This window comes from Pagrus major, chromosome 23, assembly GCF_040436345.1.
Source record: "Pagrus major chromosome 23, Pma_NU_1.0".
Lineage (NCBI taxonomy): Eukaryota > Metazoa > Chordata > Actinopteri > Spariformes > Sparidae > Pagrus > Pagrus major.
The window spans coordinates 788,928-811,579 of NC_133237.1; the positions used below are offsets into that span (position 1 = coordinate 788,928).

The window sequence follows — 22,652 nt, forward strand, 5'->3', positions numbered from 1 at the left end:
GAGTAGATTACGTGGTGTAATGCATGCTTACCATAAGTAAAATTACAGACTTGATAAGGAAGGTGACAATAACTTAACATGCATGCTATCATTGTTAATTATTGTGTTTGAGTTAATTCAACAGAAAGTCACAGTGCTAATATCACCCCAGGCTTGCATCTGTTCCACCAACTTCTGTTACTCAATGCAATCTCTCATTCAGCATTTCTTTCATATTTTTTTTTCTGGGATAAAGAAAAGTCACTCATTCCATCGCAGAAAAATGAGAGTTGTAGAAATCATTGGAACTGAAGACTGCCATGATATATTATATATAGATATATATACATAGACACATATATATGTATTTGATGCGTTGGGAGTAAGAACGGATGCAATTTCATACAAAAAAACACTGATATGTAAATAGTGACAGTAACATTTCTATGATATAATATTTGAGATGGTCTCTGCATAATTAGTTTGTAAGTATACTCTTTTTTTCTTACTGCATGTAAAATGGCTTCCCTCTATGTCATTTGGTTTATAACTTTGGACATAAGTTTGGAAATAAATGCTCATTTACATTATAAGGCACACATTATGTACCAAAAATATATACAGTGTATCAGCTGGGTTGTGCAGAGTTGTCGAGTAACACTTTAAAGTAGATCATTTAGAAAAACTTTGTACAATAACACATACAACAACATAGCTGATTGACACATATCATATTCAGCATCTCAGTGATATATTACTTTCATAAAAATCTTTTTTTTTCTTTACCTGACATACAGCTAGCTTAATTTAGGATCAGGATGGTGACTTACTGTTAGATTTGAGAATTATTGTAGCTTAGTTCTGACATTTCTTTCATTACAACCTCCAAAAGCAGCACAACAGTCTGGTATATTCTACTATTTGAAAAGGCCAGGATCCCACTGCAAGATGGCGGCAGCAGGAGGAAGGAAATGTATATGTCGACTAAGTCTCAGTGTGTTTTACAACACTGAATGGAAACATGACAAAGAACTCCACAGTGCGCCTTCAGTAACATGGTCTTCTTTGGGCTGACATACGTACATTTCATATTGACACTGGATTCATCTCTGTTTCATTTAGGGACTGTTCTTTGATACTCTTGGGAATGACAGGATATTCAACAGGATGCCACAGGACCGTCAGTCGCTGATGGACAAAAGGATAATTAGATGAATGAATGACAAACAAATTCATGCAATGTTTTTTTTATTTCTGGTGGCAATATGACATATTAAAAAATAAAGCAGAGGAAAAATCTCTGAGCAGGATATTTTGGTGCTCTTACCTGCCTGAGGGTGCCCTCAGTGAGACATATCTTGACGACAGCCCAGATGGGTACTGGAACCACAGAGGAGAGGGCGATGGCCCAGCCCAGTCTGTAGGCCCAGTCTGGGTACACATTGCCCCCACTTGATGTTAGAGGCTGGTAGTCCAGAAATGAGCAGATGAAGCAAGCCTTGAAAAGAAAGCAGGGGAACAAAATGTTACTTGTGTGAACAAACAGGCTGTAACACTGTGAAGCCCCCAGCTTCATGGAAGTACAACTTTCATTGTAGCTTGACATTGTGTTGCTTGTGAGTTGGTATAACATCTTTTGTTGACTCAAGTTTGCTTGTGAAACTAAGTGAGCTGAAACATTTTTGGCCTTCCGGTGCCAAGTCAGAAATTCCCCATACAAGCCAATTTATGAATATATTCAAGATGTTGTGAAATATTTTCATAATGTTTACTGTTACTTATACACACAGGAATTTTAATTTCATGTGTGCCACTAAAAAGCTGAGTCAGCAGCCCTTTTTACACAGATATTCCACATTGTCACCGCAACGAAGGCTCGCCTTTACGCCACCTTTGTCTGTTCACACTGAACCAAGCTGCGTGGAACCAGAAGAGGCATGACGGTACACATCGTAACATTGACATCTGTGTGTATTTCCCACGGAAATGTGTCCGTCGACTGTTTCTAATCATATGGATGCTGTTATAATGTGTTGTGTCAAGTTCATGGTGACAGAGAGGAGGGAGGGGATTGCCAACTGCAAAATGGACAAGCAGTTAGCTAAAATGATGCAGTTAGCTGCAATTACAGCAGCTTTAAAGGTTTTATTGATACTATTCAGCCACTATATGTGGCATTCCATCTCCCCCTTCCATTGCATTCACATCACAACATTAACCCTTTTGTTTGAATGATCTGCACCCTCAAGTGGTTACCAGTTTGTTGTCACTAACGTTGTTAACCTCACTAACACTGACTAGCTAACGTTAGGGCAGTATAGTACGCAGGGCGCATTCCTGTAGAAATCAGCCATTTTGACGTTTTTTTGTTTTTCCCCCACAAACTCACAACACGACTGTTGATCACGGACACAACTCAGATACCACGTGCTTAAGTGTGTTGTGAGACCTTTGTTGATTTTAAGTGTGTCGTGATTAAGTGTCCATACGTGTGTAAGTGTTATTATTATTATTCAGAACTTGACAAACATTGTAAAATTCTGATTTCCCAATCATAAAAATGTTTTTAATGAAATGATATACTTATTCTGCACCTTCCTACAAGCTCTGTAGGTGTAATATTAAACTTTGTCTTGTGTCTACATAAAAATGTTGTCATTTTGACCTTTAAGACAACTGACAGATTGGACTGGCAGAGACACTCTTCACCTTCTTATTGTTGGTAGTGGCCTAACTCTAATCTCCACCCCAGTTGTCTTAATTCAATTCCATTTCTGCTGTGTGTGTGACTCCTGCAGCAGGTAACAGTGTGTAACTCACCGTACAGATCAGAGGGGTGACGTAACGCCAGCACAGTTTGAAAATAAGCCACGGTCTCTGCCCTGTCATATCTTCAACCATATCACACATCCGCTCGGCCCCTGCATGAAAATTACAGTTGGTTAGCAACAATTTAAATGACTGGACCTCTTGGTGCTGAAGTATGGTTTAGGTCAGACTCATGGGTTGGCCTGTAGTCACTTATTGACTCTAACTTCTGTTTTACTGCTAATTATCTTGTGTGGCCTGCCCACACAGCTGGAAAGATCATTGGTGCCCCACTCCTCTCCCTGCAAGACACATACACCACCCGCATCACCCGCAAAGTGACCATGATTGTGAGCGACGCCAGCCACCCCGCACACAGTCTGTTCAGCCTCCTGCCCTCTGGGAGAAGATATCGGAGCCTCCATGCCCGCTCCATCAGACTCACAAACAGCTTTATCCACCATGCTGTCAGGAAGCTGAACTCTCTCCCCTCTCTCCCACTCCCCCCTCTTATAATTTGTATCAGATATTCTGTCAATGCAACTTGTAAACTGTGATTTTGTTGTTCTGTTCTGTACATGTGACATCTATTGCATGTCTGTCCATCCTGGGAGAGGGATCCCTCTTCTGTGGCTCTTCCTGAAGTTTCGTCCATCTGTGATTGGCAATGTGATTGTGATTTTGAGCTATAGAAATAAAACTGATTTGATTTGATTTGTATGTAGTGAAGTTATGTCACTTACATAACGTAACACAAGTTACTTAGGTAATGTCGGTAACCTAAACTACAATGTTTTCCTAAACATAACCAAGTAGTTTTCTTGATAAAATCTGACCTAACTGTGACTGTACTATAACGTGGGCTGTTGAAGGGGAAGATTATGGTCGGCTTTAGCGCCGGTAGCTCCGGTTAGCTCAAAGACACGGCAGGCAACATGTGGGGGTTTTCTGCACTGCACTTTTATTACACTGTACTGACCATACCATGCCAGGTCTCTGCAGTACTAGTTATTACATGAATAGATGCAGGGACGAACACAGGCCGAGGATCCTACACCAACACATTACAAAATAAAATAAATTAAAGGGGAGTCTTCACTCCGCTGGCGGAATCTTTACTCATGGTGGAGCAGAAGTATACCTGCTCTTCTTCTTGGTACATGTTACATTACCCACTAAACAAAAGGAGGCGCCACCTAGTGGCGCTACATTCAATAACTCTGACTGTTACAGTACAGCAAAGGTCTGGTACACCTGTCGCTGGTACACTGCAACTCTCATGTATTTTGGGAATGGTGATATATGTTGTTTAGGAGTCACTGGCAATCATCCTATTCAGCTGTTTTGGTATGAGGATGTGTAGGCCCTTTCCACCCTTTTACATAATGGGCACACTACCTTCTGCATTGCCACTGGCCTTTAGTGCTGGACGTAAATTGTAAGGTGTAGAACAATCTAATATAAACATAATTGTGAGGATACTGTGTTGAAATCTACCCCCTGGGGACTGGGGAAAGATGAGTGGATAGTACTATTACGTCTGGTAAATTACAGAATAATTGCAACATGATGTTCACACCACTTACCGAAGGCCCAGCCAACAGCAACACACTCGACCAGGGACACAAATAAGATACATGCTCCATTAGCACCATAGTAGTCAAGCAGCTGGAACTGGTACACTCCTCCCTGGACATCACAGAACAAAATGCTCTTTCAGTATGAGAATATGTTGAATGTTAGCTGGTGAGTTTGATTTCACAGGTGTGTAGTACCTGAGTGGTGAGTGAGATCTGTACGAGGAAGCAGAAAGAGCAGAAGAAGATGAGGAAGATTTCTCTGCGCCAGGGTCTACGCATCTGTACTGGGAACATGTCAATCACTGACGATATTACAGTTTCCAAACCTGCAAACTAGCACACACAGTAGACAGAAAACAGAACAACTTTAGCAAATTCAAACATGTAGAGTGGAGAGTCTGGCTGGGTCTTAATTATCACTACATAATTACATTTAATTGCCCTTTAATTGCTTCTGGCTGAGACAAACCAGCCCCTCCTCCCTCTACCAGCAGCACCTGTAGGCTGTTAAATACCTGAGCTGAGGGAGGAGGCCTGATACTGACTGATGTCTGCTCTTCATTCTTTCTAAACTTCACTCAGCATTTTGTTATCGGGGATATAATTATTTACATTTGAGGTCTATTTCCTCAGAGGTATTGATGAGTTTAAAGTGATTTTGCTTTTGTAAATATTACTGATGCTGCTCTAGAAACAATACAGATGCATGCAACTTCAGGTGCATCATTTAATTTGTCTCAGTGCACACTACAGGAACTGATATTACAGTTTTAGCAATAAAAATGTTGATTTTTCAAAGGGGCGGCTGTAGCTCAGTGGGTAGAGCAGGTGACCAGCAGGTTGCTGGTTCGAACCCCAGCTCCCCTGGGCGGAACCGAGCTACATGCCGAAGTATCCTTGAGCAAGATACTGAACCCCGAAATTGCTCCTGACGCGCAGTTAGCACTTTGTGTGGCAGCCTCTGCCGTCAGAAAGGGCCCTGCGATGAGCTGGCGACTCGTCCATTGATATATCCTGGCCTCCGCCCATATGAAAACTGGGATTGGCTCCAGTAACCCCCGCAACCCCCTGAAAGGGGGGGATAAAGCGGCAACATCCCTGCGACTCTCACGGATAAAGCAGTCAAGAAAATGAGATGAGATGAGACAGTGTGTGCTGTGTCACTTTTGTTGTCTCTTGTTTTCGTTTCCCTGTTGTGTTTTCCTGACTCGTTTCCCCCCTCCTTCTCCCTCACCTGTTCATTCCCACTGTGTGTTTGTGTGTGTGTTCATGGGCATGGCTTGCTAGTTCCTGCTGCATCAGAGAGACGCACCTGACAGTCATCGGCTCATCACCTCCTGCTACATTACCCTGATCTCTCCAACCCTAACCCTAACCCCACTCCAGTGCTAGATTGTTCCATCTCAACTCTCCAGCATTATCTCAAGTATAGTATCTTGTGTTTTCGATCACGTACGTGACTTTTTCATGTCTTTGTCAACACTATTATCTGCTTGGCTCATGTGCAGATACTGTCGTGTATCGACTTCTTAATCTTTGTTTGTCCAAAAAGGTTTTTCAGAGTTTCAAAAAGTCACCAATAAAAAGGAAATAATCTCCAGGAGTCCTCCAAAGCTGAGTGCAGTAATGTTTAATTGTCGACAATTAAAACATGAGATCATACAGACAAAAGTTCATCTGATAAGACCCAAATTCTCAATACAAATCATACTCCTTATATTAACTAATACGGGGGCTGGGCACCATGGTTTGTCCAATCCTAGCTCATCCTTTTGTTTATGCATCGAATTTTGCTGACTTGGGTATTTTCCTGCACGAGGCTAAAACATGTGCCAAACCCATGTCTGCATTTGTCGACATTTGGCATTGTCTTTGGTGTTTCTTGCTCGTGTAAACTCTACCTTGGTCGCTGGGAGAAAAATATGATTCTCCCAGGTCATTCTGTCCTCATACAGTAGGACGTCATACGTTCCCTGTACAGACGTTAAAGTCTGGATAAGGATAGTGAAGACTGCTCTATGAGGGGCATATCTCATGGTCTCTGCAACCTGCACTGAAAAAAGTAAATCTAAGAATATGTAATTGTAACGTAATTGAGCCTGTGATAATAACAATAAAAAACAAAGTTTGTCTCTTGACATGAATATATCAAGTTGTGAATTAGTCTACATTTGTTCAAAACACAAGTCATTTTGATTTTTTTCCCTAACAAGCTGTATGTAAATGGTCCAACAAATCTTCTTATGCATAGCTGATGGCTTAGTGGTATTTTAATTAAACTGATTTTTTTAAAAGAGTGCCTATGTAGAAATGGATGGAATGTTATGATTTTAGCATCTAATTATTAACAACGCTATAGTCAAAGTTTGAAAATCATCAGAGAGATACCTAGAGACTTGTACATGAATGTGCTGCAGTTTGCTGAGAACTGCTGCTAACATTTTAATTAGATTATTTCATGGAATTTTGAAAATTGGCATTAAACTATCAAATTGAATGAGACGATTTAGCCAATAGGTCTTAGCTTTACTTAAAATGGCCTTCAATTGCATTAATTTAAATCTGTGATACCCGTAGACAGTCTTATGAAGCTACAAAACTGCTCAAAACTACCAAAGCAACCAAATCATATCAATCTGATCTCTCATGCGGGGAGAAAGAGTGCCAAGAGAGCTATACTGTATGTATCATTCACATTGGTATACAAGAGGGTTTTATTCTTTCTGGTATATTTTACAGGTTTTTGATGATGGCGATGCTGCGACTGTCCAAGAGGCCCTTACTACACAAGTCCTCAACATCTTCGTGGTCAGCAAAGCCAGAGATGAAGATCTCCCCAAGCAAGCTGGAATAGCCATTGAGGGAGCAGAGGTCCTTTTTGGTATCCCTGATGTGGCACGTGCTTGTACATACCTGATGGGCCTTATCTATGCCTTGGAACTAAGGTACCCTAACAAACTGAAATACACCTTTGAGGTTTTTCAAAAGATCTTCCTAGAGCTGGAGGATGTCAACCAAAAGGTGTCCTCCGAAGTCCATGATCTCAAGGTCAGTTTACATTTATAAAAGCCATACAGACATTGCTAGAGGTTTTGAGTGAGCTCCCTCTTGTCAATTAATTGTTTTTTGTTGTGAGAAAATGGTGAAAAATGTTTTATCACTGTTTCCTGAAGCCCAAGATGCAACTTAAAATGTCTTGTTTTAAAGATTAATTGATAATTACAAATCTGTGATGAATTGAGTAATTGGCAACTTAGCAATTAAACAACTAATAGTTGCAGCTCTATACAGTACACACAGTTATTGCCCAGTACAATGGCATACATGAAATGGGTTTGAAATTTTGTGAGAATTTGCAATAAAACAATGTTAATTTTGGTGACTTATGACCTCTTGATTGTGTTGACCCTATGACCTTTCCTCTAGTGCAACTCTCACACAATTTGCTGAGTGTACTTATGATTTCCAGGGAATTCACCCTCTTAATTTAGTTGTTATGTCATTTTTTTCTAGCACCATGAGGCAAAAATGTCAATTTTTATATTGGACAGATTGACCAACACATAGATCACATACTTGATTTAAGTAGCTCACCGTGACAAAAATATATCGTGTTTTATCTACTAGGCAACTTTTTGCATCATTTCATCACATAGATCAAACAAGAGTTGTCTTTGTATGTACAACATTAATTTTGCAAGTCATGTTAACTTACTTTTGCTAGTAAAGTCAACATTAATTCTGCTAGTAAAGTCAACTTACATTTACAAGTTAAGGCAACTTACTTTTGCAAGTTAAGTCAACTTAACAAAATTGAGTTGACTTTGTTTGCAAAAGTAAGTTGACTTTACTTGCAAAACTAATGTTGCACAAACAAAGACTACCCTTGTTTTATCTACGTGATAAAATGATGCAAAAAGTTGCCTTACTTTTTTTAAGTAGATCATGCCCCGTATTTTTATCAGTGTGGTCAGTCAAAGCTACTGTAGATATGTCTACAGAACAGATGTCTGACGAACCAAGCCAAGGCAAAGCTAATTGTTTGTGTACAACTCGTGAAGAGGCCTTCTATCTATCTATGTTAGCAGACTTAGTGTCTGTGACCTAATTACCGCCTACTCCTCTGGCTAGAGGTGAGAAGAACTCTGCCTCTCCCCCCTTGATATGTTGTTAAACAGATAACCATGTATGGGAGGGATGCTCCCTGAAGCTGTAGATATAATATGATCATTTGAGAAAGACTTGTTAGGATTATCATAGCATCACTCTGTGCAGACAGATGTGCTGTTATTTTGCTCCTCCAAGATCATGTTTTATAAACTATCTCAACGTAAGTCATCGGTGTCTCTGAGTCTTCTTCATCTCTCCTGAATGGTCAAACAAGCTGAAATTCCACAACACGGTCGATACAAGCTCTAGATATGCCCATATGAGGTTGGACATTCCCTTTGATGTTTTTGTGCAGCTGCCATCCCGGACTTTCCCAGCCTGCCTTATCTACGAAGTGACCTTGCCTCTCTGTGCAGCGACTATGGGCCCTTTTTTTCCTCTCCTCCATTATATGTTCTACTGCCCTACTGACTGCATCTCTTTTAACAACAATAATAAAAGTGTGGTATATTTAGTCACATAATTTCACTCTTTCATTTGTGGTTATATTTCACTCTAAGGTAACACAATTCAGTAGTTAAATCGTAGTTTAATAAAAGTTTAATAGATTCTTTAATATCTCAGTACTTGTTACCAGTTGTCATTAACCACTAACTACACTCTAAAAAATAATTCAAGGACACAGTAAATGTGACAGTAATATATAGGTATGCATGCTTGATAAAACTGCTGAATATCATTATGATGAGTATTTGATTTGACTACATCAAAATTCATTAGTAGAACTCCAACTGGAACCTTTGTGTGAAATATACACATGTAAATTAAGTTTATTTCTTTTAAATAAATTACTATTTGACTGACAGATTACATGGTTTATAATATTTGTAATAATCACTGTATGTAACTGTTTATGTTACTTTATTTAAAGAAAACACTACGAACAGCAATTATTTTTAATGAGTGCAATTATTATAGAATTCAACTCAATTTTATTTGAGATGTAACTTAACAACTTAAAAAATCAAGTAAACAGAGCGGAAGTGGTGTCATTCTGTAACGGTTCTGGGACAGATCTGAAAAGGATGATGGCAGGCAGGCTTGGCGGGCACAGCGGATTGAATTTCAACCTGACTCGACGGTAAGTAATTTTGAACAAATTTATAATTTCTCATAAGCCTCCTTAGTTACAGAAGCCAGACATGAGCATGAAATATCAGTTGACAAACATTACTATCGTGATGAAGCCATTCGATGTTACAGCTAGCTTAGCTAGTTAATTTGCCTTGTTAGCATCTGAACAACTCAAGACACTATTTGAAGTTAGTCATAGGCTTCTTTGACACATTGTGTAGCTCGAACATTTAATGTGTGTAACTGCAACATGTTGTTGGACATTTTAAGGTGAAGGCAGGTTTGGGAATAAAACCTAAAACTTTTCGCCCTGCCAAGTTAGCCATAGCACCGATTTATAACCGTATCAAAGATGCTTCACTGGAAAGTTTTACTGGGCATTACATAATGTATGTAGATTTTGTATTGGGGACCATTCAGACTACCAGCAAAAAGAGGTGCATTCTGGGTTTTTTCCACCAAGAACAAAGGAGAATTATACTTTACATGTTCAATCTGTAAAGGAAAACCCTGATCTGGTACATTGTTATGGTGTAAAGAAGGTTTGTCCCTTAACAGAGAAATTGAAGCATTTCCATTTTGTGACAGGGCACCCACCAGATGTGCTTCACGACCTCTTGGAAGGAATAATACCTTTGGAGTTGGCACTATGTTTTAACGTGTTTGTAAAAAAGAAGTGTTTCACTCTTTTACAACTGAACGATTTAATTACTGAGTTTCCATATAATTGGACAGATAAAACTGACTACAATACCTCTGGCAAGTCTCTGCTCCATTGTCTTCACCTGTTCACCTGTGTGTCCTGTGCCTTCCTGGAAACCCAGTGATACCATTCAACCCTGGCTCTCGTCTCTCCCAGCTCAGCTGCCTGCCCTCGTCTTCGTCATTCTGTGCTTTGTGATAATAAACCTTTTACTCAACACCAAACCTTGTGTCTCTGCTTCTGTGTCCACCAGTAACCAAAACGTAACATAGTTGTTCACTTAAGAGACTCGTCGTATTTTCTCTACTGTATATTACTGTTAAATGAAGCAAAAGTCAAATAATAAATATTTCTGGAATAATCGTTAGAATACTCAATGACCAAAATTATGGATAGAGGGTTCATTATTATGAACCTAGATAGCAAACTTAAATTCTGCCCACGTGTCATCTGCAACGTGTACATTCTGTCTTCCAAACAGAACATTTTACTGGTCACTCAATAAAATAGCTTACAACATCGACATTTATATATATATATATATATATAATTATTTTTAGCAGTAAGGCTAACAGGATTCATAGTTTATCCTCATTCCCCCTGCTTAATCATTGCTAAAATACCTATATCAATGCCTTTTGTTTGTATTCTTTGTGAAAATCATATATTTAAAAGGTTCAAACATATAGGCTTGGTTATTGTTTTTTCTTTGCCTGATAGTTGCTAAAATTACTACCTTTTAAAAACATTTTCAATTTACTTTGATCTGCTTTGGTCTACTGTCTTCCTCAGCAGTGATGTGTATAAGTGGCCCTGGTATTGAGGAGGCATGGTTTGGAATACTGCTACGTCATTTGCTGCTAACAACCAAAGTATTGAACATTTGACCAAATGATGGCACGAAATGAAAAGTCAGAGGATCACTAAAATCAGAACATGCTCCGGCCAGCGTGGATATATTCACTGAATTGAATCCACATATAGCTGACGGACATTGAGTAAGACATTTCACTAAAAAACAAAAATGTCAACTTCATGGTGGCAGTGGAGGAAAAGTCAGTAGAAGCTTTCTTCTATGGACAACAAATATCTTTACAAAATACATCCAATAAGTTGTCGAGATGTTTTAGTCACTGGAGCCAGGCTGCTAAAAATGGTATACAAACAAGATGATAAAATAATATAATCGACTGGGTGTAACTATATAGCAAATAATCTGTCTGTTCTCATAAATATCCACATACATATCCAACATGTTGGCGGCCCCGATGAGTCTGTGAGCAGATAGGAGGCCTCAGACCTGATCTGTCAACCCCTCACAATATCATATTTGTGTGTCAAACACCGGTATTACAATTGGACAGCCAACAGGAACCGCGCTCAAAACTCAAATTATTTACGTTTACCACATTATCTTGTAACACTAATATTGTTGCTGGGAAAATAGCTCTACTAATTAAACCTATCTATTAACCCATACTTTACTTTATAACCGCTGTGGTTACATCAACACAAGCAACTAATACGCCAAAATGAGTAACTTTGCTAAGAGTATGCAGTTCAATTTAACAACGTTACACATGTTTCCTAAAGCTTAAATTTATGACATTCACTGCTACTACTGTGAAGAAAGTGGCATCTGAACACACACTGCTCACCAAATTCTGTACAATTAGGCAGCGCTGACCAAATATGAACCAAACAAAGATTTTGTTACTGCATAGCCTCACAATACTATTGCTTCAAATGTTTTTGAATCATTTTTTAGTGTACTGTTCATATTTTACCAGACAGCTGTTTTGGGTGCTCTGTAACTTTCTTGGGTGTGTTGTTCAGGGGTGGATTATTGAAGAGTGGGCCCCAGGCAAATGTCTGTTCAGGGTGGAGCTTTATTTTTTAATTTAATGCTGAATAGTTCAATCAATAATAATACATCATATGTTCTAGTTTTGAAGAGCATGTTTCGAACAGGTTATAAGTGGTAAACCAAATATCGAAACATAAGGAACCATAAAAATAGAATATATAAAACTGTTTTGTGAAAGTTGTTCAGCTAAAAGCTAAAGTGATGCTTTATTAAGTCACATATGGGCCTTTTTAATCTGCAGTCTTACATAGGTGTTCACTGAACTAGCATATCTTCATACATTAAATGAACACTGTGCGGGTCAACAATGGTGGGTCTGTGTTGTGTGTCTTCTTCATCTTACCACTGAGTCAAGTCCCAACAGAAAGAGCATAATGAAGAAGCAGGCAGCCCACAGCTGAGGAAGGGGCATCATGGCTACAGCCTGAGGAAAAGCGATGAATGCCAGCCCGGGACCTGGGTTAGCGAGGGGACATTTCAATTGTTGACCTCTCCACTTGCCATAGATTTTTGTTTATTCTCTTGCAGGCATGTCTAGGGAGAGGCTCTAGAAGATAGATTAAGTTCTGTAAATTCTGCACAAGGAAATTCCTGTTGTTTTGTGAATTTTATTTTGGTTAAGATGTACCCTTTGAAATATTAGACCATGCTTCCTAGTGGTCTGGATGACTTACTTCTTAATGTGACATCATGAGGTGGCCCGTTCTGTAATCTTTGATGAGATTTACTTCCCACAGTGCATCCAATCTAGGTTCTTGAAGACACATTAAGCTCTAACCTACTTTTGTATTACATTTGTCTGATTGGGCCACGCAAGCCCACGACCCTACTTAAAGCAACACTAGGTAGTTTTTCGACCTTAAAATAATGTTTCTAAACTCAGTTAAGTGGTAGAATAACGTTTAATAGGATGAACTGTGATGTCTCTGCAGCCTGAGGGGGGTCGCACCGGCAAAAACCGCACTGTGTAACTTCCCAGAGCGGGTAGGAACCTATCTGCCGTAAAGGCGTCTAGTGGGACCTGCTTTACGACACGTTTATTCATCGGTGGATTTAGCCAGCAGCTACTTGGATTTTTTGTAAACCAACGCCATAGCCGAGCCAGCTAAAAAAGCCAAGAAGGTATTTTCTGAGGAGGCGAAGAAAAGAAAAAGAGAAAGTGATATAACATGAGCCCGGACACGGATAAATATTAGACCAGCTTACACTGAGTGGAGCGAGCTGAGAGAAGAAACGGGTTTCAAGACTGATGGCGACCTAGCCTTGATGCTACTGGATTTGTAAGTCATATATTACATATATACATATTTATTATCTTACCAACTTTTACTTTGAGTTGATTTGTTGTTATGTGGTGTTGATTGGGGGTCTATTTGTCCACAGTTTATAACCATAGTAAAGCCGGAAGATAATCTAATGCTGTCTGTTTCGATTGCTTGCACGTTTTCATGTAGTGACTGTAAACGATGACTAACTTATTAAAACACTCTGAACGTCTTGTCTTGAAAAGTTGCGGATTCCTTAGTTCATGCAGATAATCAACGTAATTGTTGAACAGTGTGGTCGGAAGTTACGTTAGGCTATTGTTGTTATCGGCAATGTTAGCATGCTACTTAGCTACTGTTGTCGTACCGAGTTGGTTGTAGTTATTACACCAAACACAACGTCAGCTTGCACGTTTTCATGTAGTGACTGTAAACGATGACTAACTTACTAAAACACTATGAACGTCTTGTCTTGAAAAGTTGCAGATTTCTTAGTTCATGCAGATAATCAATGTAATTGTTGAACAGCGTGATTGGGAGGTAACGTTAGCATGCTACTTACTGTTGTCGTACCGAGTTGGTTGTAGTTATTACACCAAACACAACGTCAACTTGCGATTGTATTTAGTAACTCCCGAAAACATAGTTATATTTTCAGACGTTACTAAACACATTCACGCCCAAGCGTCGTGTTTTGGAAGTAACTTAGTAGGTGCAATCACTATAACCATCTCGGTATGAGAATAATTCTAGCATGCTAATGTGCTGTGCAGCCTATATGCTAACAAACTACCAACTGCTATCTCTGAATCTAGCTTGTTGTTGGCACTGGTTTTTTCAGATGATTTCTTGATTCGCTGGCTCCGTCAACAAATTCACATGTATTCATTTTCCCCAGGGATGCTCATACAGTGACAGTATTTACGACACTAGTAACAGATAATTGCGCTTCTCAACCAGCCGGGGGTAGTAAAGAGTCCAAACTACCTAGTGTTGCTTTAAGACAGCCTCCCCCATTGTCTTGTAAGATAACCTGATGAAGGTCTAAGTACCAAAACGTTGTTGTCATTAAACTTAACTGCAAGTGAAGTGGACAGTGTGCGGGAGTCTTTTTCCAGACATGTGAGTGTAAATTTGATTCTTATGTCTAACAGAGAAAGCAGCGTTGGGCTTCAAATCATACCTGATTCCACAACCATGTCGATGGAAATTCCCTGTTCGTGGGCCATGAAGCCCAGAGATGAGAAGACTGCGAAGCCCGCGACAAAGCTGGTGCAACTGTTGAGCACACACAACCACAAACTGTCCCTGCACACACACACACACACACACACACACACACACACACACACACACAGAGAGAGAGAGCTTGGCATACAGATCAGGACTGGGTGGGAGAATGCACTGACATGCTATTTAGTAGGTATTTTCAACCTGCAAGTTTTGCTTCACAGGTGAAAAGACTTGACAACCTGATATAGCATGACACACCCATCAGTGACACAGAATTGTTAAAAAAAAGCTTGGAGTTAGCTCATGTTAGCGGAACTACTAATCACATGGCTTACCTGTAACAGTTGTTGTTGACTTTGTTATAGCTGCTCAGTGTGATTAAGGTTCCTGATGCAACACCATATGAGAATAATACCTGAGCACAAGCCTCCAGCCACACCTAATTAAGCAAGATGGAAAATCACAGTGTGTCACACAGGGTTTTGTTTTAGCCAGGTAAATTATTCACACTTACCCAGTAGTAACTGACCCAAGGTAGGTGTGACACTTACAGTTCATCATACAAAAATTGAAATAAAACCCTTTCACCTTATATACCACTATACCACTTCACAAGTAGCTATACTTCACAAACAATTTGTCCAAGTTGTCTGACCTGCAGGTCTGCCAGACGAGAAGGATCTGGATACACGTAGTAGATGACACCCTGCAAGGCTCCTGGCAGGGTCAATCCCCTAACCAGCAGGATGACCAGCATCACATAGGGAAACACAGCTGTGAAATACACCACCTGAAATTTAAGTAGTTATTTAGCATATTACTGGCCATATACAATTACTGCATTAGGTTCTTGAAACAATAATTCTTTTCTTCTGTTAGTGCTGGTTACTTCTTTGAGGAACATACATGTCTCAAGAAATGTTGAAAAGAAATGTGGTAATCCTGCTGGCCAACCAACAGTGGAGGTAATTATTATTCTTTATTTTTTTTTACAAAAACTGATCTGGTAGGGGCATCAAGAGAAAACGACATTTCCAAGAAGACACAGAAAAGGCTACATCTCTGACACCAGTTCGAGAAATATTGATACCCATTAATAAGCAAATCCAATGTCCACGTTTCAAACTGACTGCAGGATTCTTTGGTAGCTGTGTCTTTGGGATTATCAATGTGAATGTTGCAATTACCAGTGATAACAAAACACCTGTTGAGTTAACAGAAAGCAGCTCAGTGAAGATATCAACAACATTTGTCAATGACCTTGAAGGCATATAATTCATTAATAGCAGGATTTTGCAATCCAACTGTTCCCTGATTGGATAAAAAATATTTTTGGTGGTACTGTCGACATTTTCTAATCTCAGACTCAACGCAACTATTTTCTGTTCATTATGGACTCTCCTGACTTCACCGGCTGGAATCTCAAATCCCTTACTATTCTCCTCATTGACTATCCTCTAAAGGATACACTGTATGATCTGTATGATGTAAAAACTGAATTTCCCCAAGTTAGATTAATAGAGTGCAAAATGTAAACTAGGATGTATGGTTTGGCCCCTAAATTCTCACACCAAGGTTCACAGACCTTTCCTGTGGAGCGGACCCCTTTCCAGATGCAGAAGTAGCAGGCCACCCAGCTGGCTAGGAGACACAGCAGCATCTCCCACTGTACTGTACCAACCTCCTCTATTCCCCTCGACATGGACAGCACTCCTCTCCTGTGTTGACACACCAAACAGTCAGTGATGTTACATGCATGAAGAGTTACTAGTAACACTTCATTTTACAAGACCACAAATTAGGTGAATTGAATTGGAATTGAAATTTACTTCTAATTTCCCTCAAATTACTACGATAATAACCTAAAAATGTATTGAAAATGATCCCAAATTATTTAAAATAGTGTTCTGCTATTTTCCAGTAAGCGATTGATAAATAGCTGCTAATTTCTTTTAAACATGTCCAGGTAACTTCCAACTTTTGCCTGCTTAACTTCTGCTGATAATAACATTTCATTTCAAACTATTTTCTGTCTGACTTCCCCTCAGCAGCACCACTTAATTGAAGTACTGAAGTTGTTGCAGCTTAATTTCCGACTAGTTTTTGCAGCTCAGTCCAACTTTGGAACAATTCTCCTCAATGTCAGTTTTTTAGCCTCCACAAATTCATAATTATGAACAAATACAACTTCATAATCAAGAATCAAGTGACTTATTTCACATTTCTAGAGGTTCATTCTTAAATTGCCTACTGAGGACTAATAATGTCTGCACACCACTCAAGTTAAGTGTCACTCTGTTTATATTTTGAGACAACAATACATTAGCAAATAGATTAATAAAAGTAAAAAAAAGTTACTATTCACAATCACAAGTACATGTGTATAATAAATATGTGTGTATGAAAGACACAGAGAGAGAGAGAGTGAAAGCGAGACTGATTGTTGATTGATGAATTGGTGAAAATTTAAATGGTTAAAAAAATGACTGATCAGCAGAAACAGTGTGAAACAATGTGTCGGTCATGAACGAGTCCACTCTATAAACAATGATTTGAGATGTTTAAAGAGAAAAAAGAATCTTTGTCTAACACATTTTTTGTGGCTGTGTTTTTAGTATTAAGTGCAAAAATGGCTAAATTTGGCATAATTATAGAAGCCAAGTGGTGCTAAATGAAGAGTCATTTGGGAGTCCAAAGAGCCGACTCTCATTGAGCTGCGCCAAATGAGCTGGCTCCTTCAAAAAGGACTGAATTCTCAACACTAGTCAGAAACTAGTTGAACATGAAGTGGCAACAGCTCTCTTCATTTAGTTGCCTGCTGAGGGGACGTTAGACAGAGTAGTTGAAATTAAAAATGGCAGGATCAGCAGAAGTTAAGCAGAAGTTTAATGGAAATGTATTAAAGAATTACTAGCGATTCATGAACTGCTTGTTGGAAAATAGCATAAAATTATTGCTAAATAATATTGGGGTCATGTTCAATACATTTTGAGATAATTATTGCGGTAATTTGGGGATACTTTCAAACAAATCTCATATCCTGTATGCTGCTGGGTAATTACCACTTACCATGAAATTTGCAGACATGTAAAATGAAGTGACACTCCGTCACCCTATTCAACAACAAAATAAAAGAAAAGAATATACTCTACACTCGATCCATTCCTGTTGCCCTAATAACCCTGTTATTATGACTTTGACTCACTCCCAGAACTCGGAGACTGAAGACTTGTCTGATGTCCAGTTTGCTGTCAGATTGCCACTGTCTACTGCAGTCCTGTTTGCAGAGGTGAGCTCCACACATCCCTCTGTTGATGGGAAGGCAAATGATCACATTGATTACCAATCTTCATATCATGTCACTGAAATGCTCATTGGAATGATTATCAGGTGGTTCTTATTTTCAGTCTCAGCACATCATTTTTTGGTAGTTCAATTAATTTAAAAAGGAAGACGGAAAGGACAGGAAAGAACAGATGGTTACGTAAAAATAGTTGGATCTGCTGCACACTGTCTTTGTTCCCATAACCCACCATAGGAGATTAATTTTGATTTTCCACATAAGTACCTGTAAAACAATAGGTTAGGGATTTCACATCTTAATAATGTTTTCACATATTTTTTCATACACACATAGTCTGGACTCGTACAATATAGATTCAGGAAGAAAAATAAAAATCTGTTCCTTTTTCTTGGTACAGCATTGACATTCTGCAGACTTGAGACGTGTTTTTCTAGTCTTTCTAGTGGATTTTCAATGTAAATAAATGGCTGTTTTAAATCTCAGGTTTTTGCCCTAACTCCACATTATTGTCACTTTGTCTACCTCCTTTTCACATACAAACACACACACACCACACCACACCCACATGCACATGCATGCACACATACACATTCACGCACATATCTGTTTTTTTTTGCGGTTGGCCACTTTCAGTCTTGCTGGGGGAAGTGAGATGCAATTAACTGTGGAAAAAGATTCACTGTGCAGGAGGTGATTGGTGATGTCAGCTGACAATAACTGAGATTTCCCTCGTAGTTACAATTTGCATTAATTATATTTACATTTTTATATTTATATAAATATCTTATGCATTGCATTTTGAATGCACTGCTTTTCGAGTTTGTTGTGTGTGCATTTGCAGGTTTGTGTGTGTCTGTGTGTGTGTGTTCGGTGATTGAGACACCTCAAAAAGGAACAGATGCCTCTAGTTTATCAGAACACAGCCATACACATAAACCCTATTGAGATACATGGGAACTCATCATCATCAAAGATGTTACAGGAGACTTGGGATATTGTAGTAACTAGTTCAGTGGTTAGTTAAAACAGCATGTTCACAAACATCTGCTGCTAATATTGGCGGGTTAGGAGAGACCAAACATGTCATTTACATTACAGCGAGCCACATGGAAATCAGACAGTGTAATCCATTCTGCCTGTTGTTGTGGCTTCTTCATCTTGTTTCCCAGAGGACACACTCACATACACACTGCTATGAGAACAGTAAGAGAGAGAGTATGCGGCACAGACCACCTCTGAATGTGGTCTGAGTGGTCAGATTTCAAATGCGTCCTCAATGTGTCTTATGGGCATTCACACCTGTGTCAGAGCTGTTCACTTGCTAGCGGATATCTCAATATGGATGGAAATACCAAGTCTGAACAGGGCCACAGTGATTTTACTGTCTTTGTGCAAAAGATGAAGATTGAAATATTATATTTATTGCATTTCTTTCTGCATGCTTTACCTTGTGCTGCTGCAGCCTTTACATGTATTTGACAGCATTTAATTAAGACTTGTGCTGTGTTGAAAGTGATACAGCAATGTTACAGGTCCAATCTAGAGCGATTATCATCTTGACTTCTGCATAAAAGTGATCAGGGTGTGTATTCAGAGATGAGACCAACATGTTGTCATGACATTAATGTAAAGGGGTGCATGTCTGTTTCATACTGTGAATCAAAACAAAACAGTGAAACCTTTCAGCAAGGTAGCTATGCACTTTTATTTCACTAATCTGATCCCCGCCCTGATCTGATACTGACCTGTGTTCCAGGGATTGCTGCAGGTGGCCCAGGGCAGAGGGTCTCTGAAACAGTAGATGAGGTAGAGGAGCGCCCAGGCCAGAACAATGCTGTACAGTCTGGAATACAGCTGGATCACTATGATAGAATAACCTGTCCCTGGAGGGAGACAACACACAAGACCTCAGTTTAAGCTCTACTTTGATAATAGTTGTCCCAAATAGTTTCAGGTAAATCATTTGCTTTAGCTATGTTAAACTGTAATTTGTGTTTAACATATTTGGATAATTGTATACTTTGCAAATGTTAATGAAATTGAATTTGGTGTGTGGTTAAGTAGACCTGGAAGATACATTTACACATTATAATGTAATGTCTTCCAGCCTGTGTGTGTTTAGGGTCACCTAAATCTTTGGTGGAACTGGTGAGCTTTGTTCAAGCTAATCTGCTAAATTAAAAGCTGTTCACACACTGTTGTGCAAAGAGATGGGCAGTGGACACAAAGCATTGCTTCAGTGTTCAAGACGATTTATTTGTCTTCATACAGCACCGGGTTGCATGAATGAAATGAAAGTTTTTGAACTCTTTCTTGCTACACAAACATACTGTATATGCACTTATTTAGCCTACACATGACTCTTAATCCAAAGCCTGCGCTTCCTCTTTCAATGCTGATGAATGTATTTCTGTCATAGGCAATACTTGTATCAGGACTTCCTTTATAACATACTATACTTATATTACACTTAGTGTAAGTCAACAAGTCAACACAAGAAGTTAGGTTTGTAATTAACAAATGTGCTCCTGTGGGATTTCATTGTGGCACATTTTCTGCAAAAGACTTATAATGCAGATTGAAAACCTCTTTTGTACTTAGCTAATTTTAGAGGTACAATTTCTCTTTGAGGACTTAAAGAATAAAGTATGGAAGCTTCATATCACGTTTGTAATATGTGATTGGTAAGTCTATGTAGCTTTTAAATCCAAATTTTAAACACAGGGAAGCAAGAAACGGTTGCAATGTCAGTAAGGCAAGTAGACATTGTGTTTACAGAAAAGGTAATCATTGCTATTCCGATGTAGGTGCATGTACTTGATGCCACTCCCGTATAAGTCAGTGCCCTACTTACATCACCCCAGATAAAACATGGACACATCTCAGATGTGGATTGACAACCCATTTGAGGTTTCCCTACCTGTCCCACAGCTGTCATTTCAGGAGCAGCTGATTCACTGGTAATCTGAGCGAGCACTGCAATTGCGGTTCAAATGAAAGCCAAAGATTTTTGGACCGAGGCAAAGCCATAGCCATCATACCCTGTCCTGGCCTTGAAGGTTTTGACGGCCTTTGCCACAACCTGCAAGGTTGGTGTCTCTGTTCTTCTGGCAGTGACGACTAAATATCAACAAAGACTGGATGCTGTTGAGAAAAGCCTAAACTGTCTTAACTCACGCCAAACACTGGAGAGCTTTGAGCACAGGTGCAGGCTCATCCTTTGCAATAACATGGGTACGTATCAGTTGGCCATTGGTATTGTTATCATTGCCATGGGTAACTGGGCCTGCTCGCATATCTGTCTTTCTCTCTCTCCTGCTATCAGGCTACCTGTGCTGCACTTGAAAATTTTCACGTGGAACCTCTTTTTGCCCATGATATGTTTCTGAGCCTAGGCCTGTGATGGTCTGTGTTCTTTATAGGGTGGATCACATGGAACTTTATTGTGATTTAATTCAAATTGAAAATCCATTCAATAGGAAAATATTAGCTCCGAATTACCATGCAAATGTTTAATCTGATCATTTCTCTCTGGTTGGAATAAACATATTCTTTCTGCGCATGTACGCCTCATGTGGGGCTAACATTAGGTGACATTGCTCCTCAGGAGGGACAAAAACATGGCAGTAGCAAAACAGAACTGGTCTGTACTTTTTTGTTGGCGATCTTAGAACATTTAAGGATCGTTGAACACCAGTGCCGTTTTTCCATTACACCTGCCAGCCTGGCTCTCCTCGGTTTGACTCGGTGTGGCCAAAAGTGCTCGTCGAAAAACAGCACTAGATGGTCGAAAAGCCCAAAAACAAGTTGTTCAAACAAGTGTAGACAGAGAGACACACACCTGCACTGGTCACAGTCACCTGTTTGCTTCACCCCCCTGTGAATATTGCATCATTCACCCTTAAGTACATTGGGTCTACGCCTGTTCGATGAAATATGCTATATACAGAAATTAAACTTGACTTTTTGTTTTGCACCAGCAGCAACATGCTGTTGTTCTTCATGTACTGCACTGTATATAGCTGAATGAGAATAATGTCTCTCTTTCTTATCTTTACTGAACTTATCTTATGCGACACTCATGAAAATGTTTATCACCAAAAGAAGATTAGGGACAAGTTTAGTAGGGTTCTACATAAAAACTCAGCTTTAAAGTATAAAGGCTGGTGACATTTTAGCTTATCCAACTCCCATGAATTGTGTGTATTGAAATATCTATATCTAAAGAAACCAAAACAATAAATACTTTAAATGAGCCACAACATTGCAGGACATCAATTAAGCTGGGAATTATCCTTTAATAAGACTTAGTGGGTCTTTATGTCTGTTCAGTTAAAAACAATAATAGTTTTATCTTGCTTACCCTAACCCACTGAAATTAATTCAGTTCTGGTCTCTTTTAGATGACATGATGTCTTCATCATTCAAGTGTCATCCATAAAATATGTCAGGGAATTTGAGAAGAGATTAACCGACATCTGCTTCACTTTGCTAGCTGTCCTTGGCTGTAGCTGGCTACAGTTACCTAATTAGCTCATGGCACAGGGGACGTCACCACGAGTGACAGGACCCAGATCTACTGGATTTGGCAGCCTGAGAGTGAACAGGGTTAACCCTAACCCTAACCCTAACACAGCTGGACACCAAACTGGGACTGAACACAGCTGCC

At 39.4% G+C, this 22,652-nt stretch overlaps 1 protein-coding gene across 1 annotated transcript in view; it reads right to left on the reverse strand.

Moving 5' to 3' along the window:
- Window positions 1–1,065: 1,065 nt before the first annotated feature.
- Window positions 1,066–22,652, reverse strand: part of LOC141019176 (sodium- and chloride-dependent betaine transporter-like) — a 33,071-nt gene continuing 11,484 nt past the window's right edge. Inside the window, exons 3-14 of the mRNA XM_073494021.1 lie at window positions 19,729–19,866; window positions 17,885–17,987; window positions 16,265–16,397; window positions 15,335–15,469; window positions 15,015–15,118; window positions 14,630–14,754; window positions 12,525–12,637; window positions 4,563–4,700; window positions 4,374–4,476; window positions 2,800–2,900; window positions 1,307–1,477; window positions 1,066–1,167 (exon numbers count right to left, since the gene is read on the reverse strand). Of these exons, the coding sequence (XP_073350122.1) occupies window positions 1,066–1,167; window positions 1,307–1,477; window positions 2,800–2,900; window positions 4,374–4,476; window positions 4,563–4,700; window positions 12,525–12,637; window positions 14,630–14,754; window positions 15,015–15,118; window positions 15,335–15,469; window positions 16,265–16,397; window positions 17,885–17,987; window positions 19,729–19,866 (1,466 nt within the window). The remainder of the gene's footprint in view (window positions 1,168–1,306; window positions 1,478–2,799; window positions 2,901–4,373; window positions 4,477–4,562; window positions 4,701–12,524; window positions 12,638–14,629; window positions 14,755–15,014; window positions 15,119–15,334; window positions 15,470–16,264; window positions 16,398–17,884; window positions 17,988–19,728; window positions 19,867–22,652) is intronic.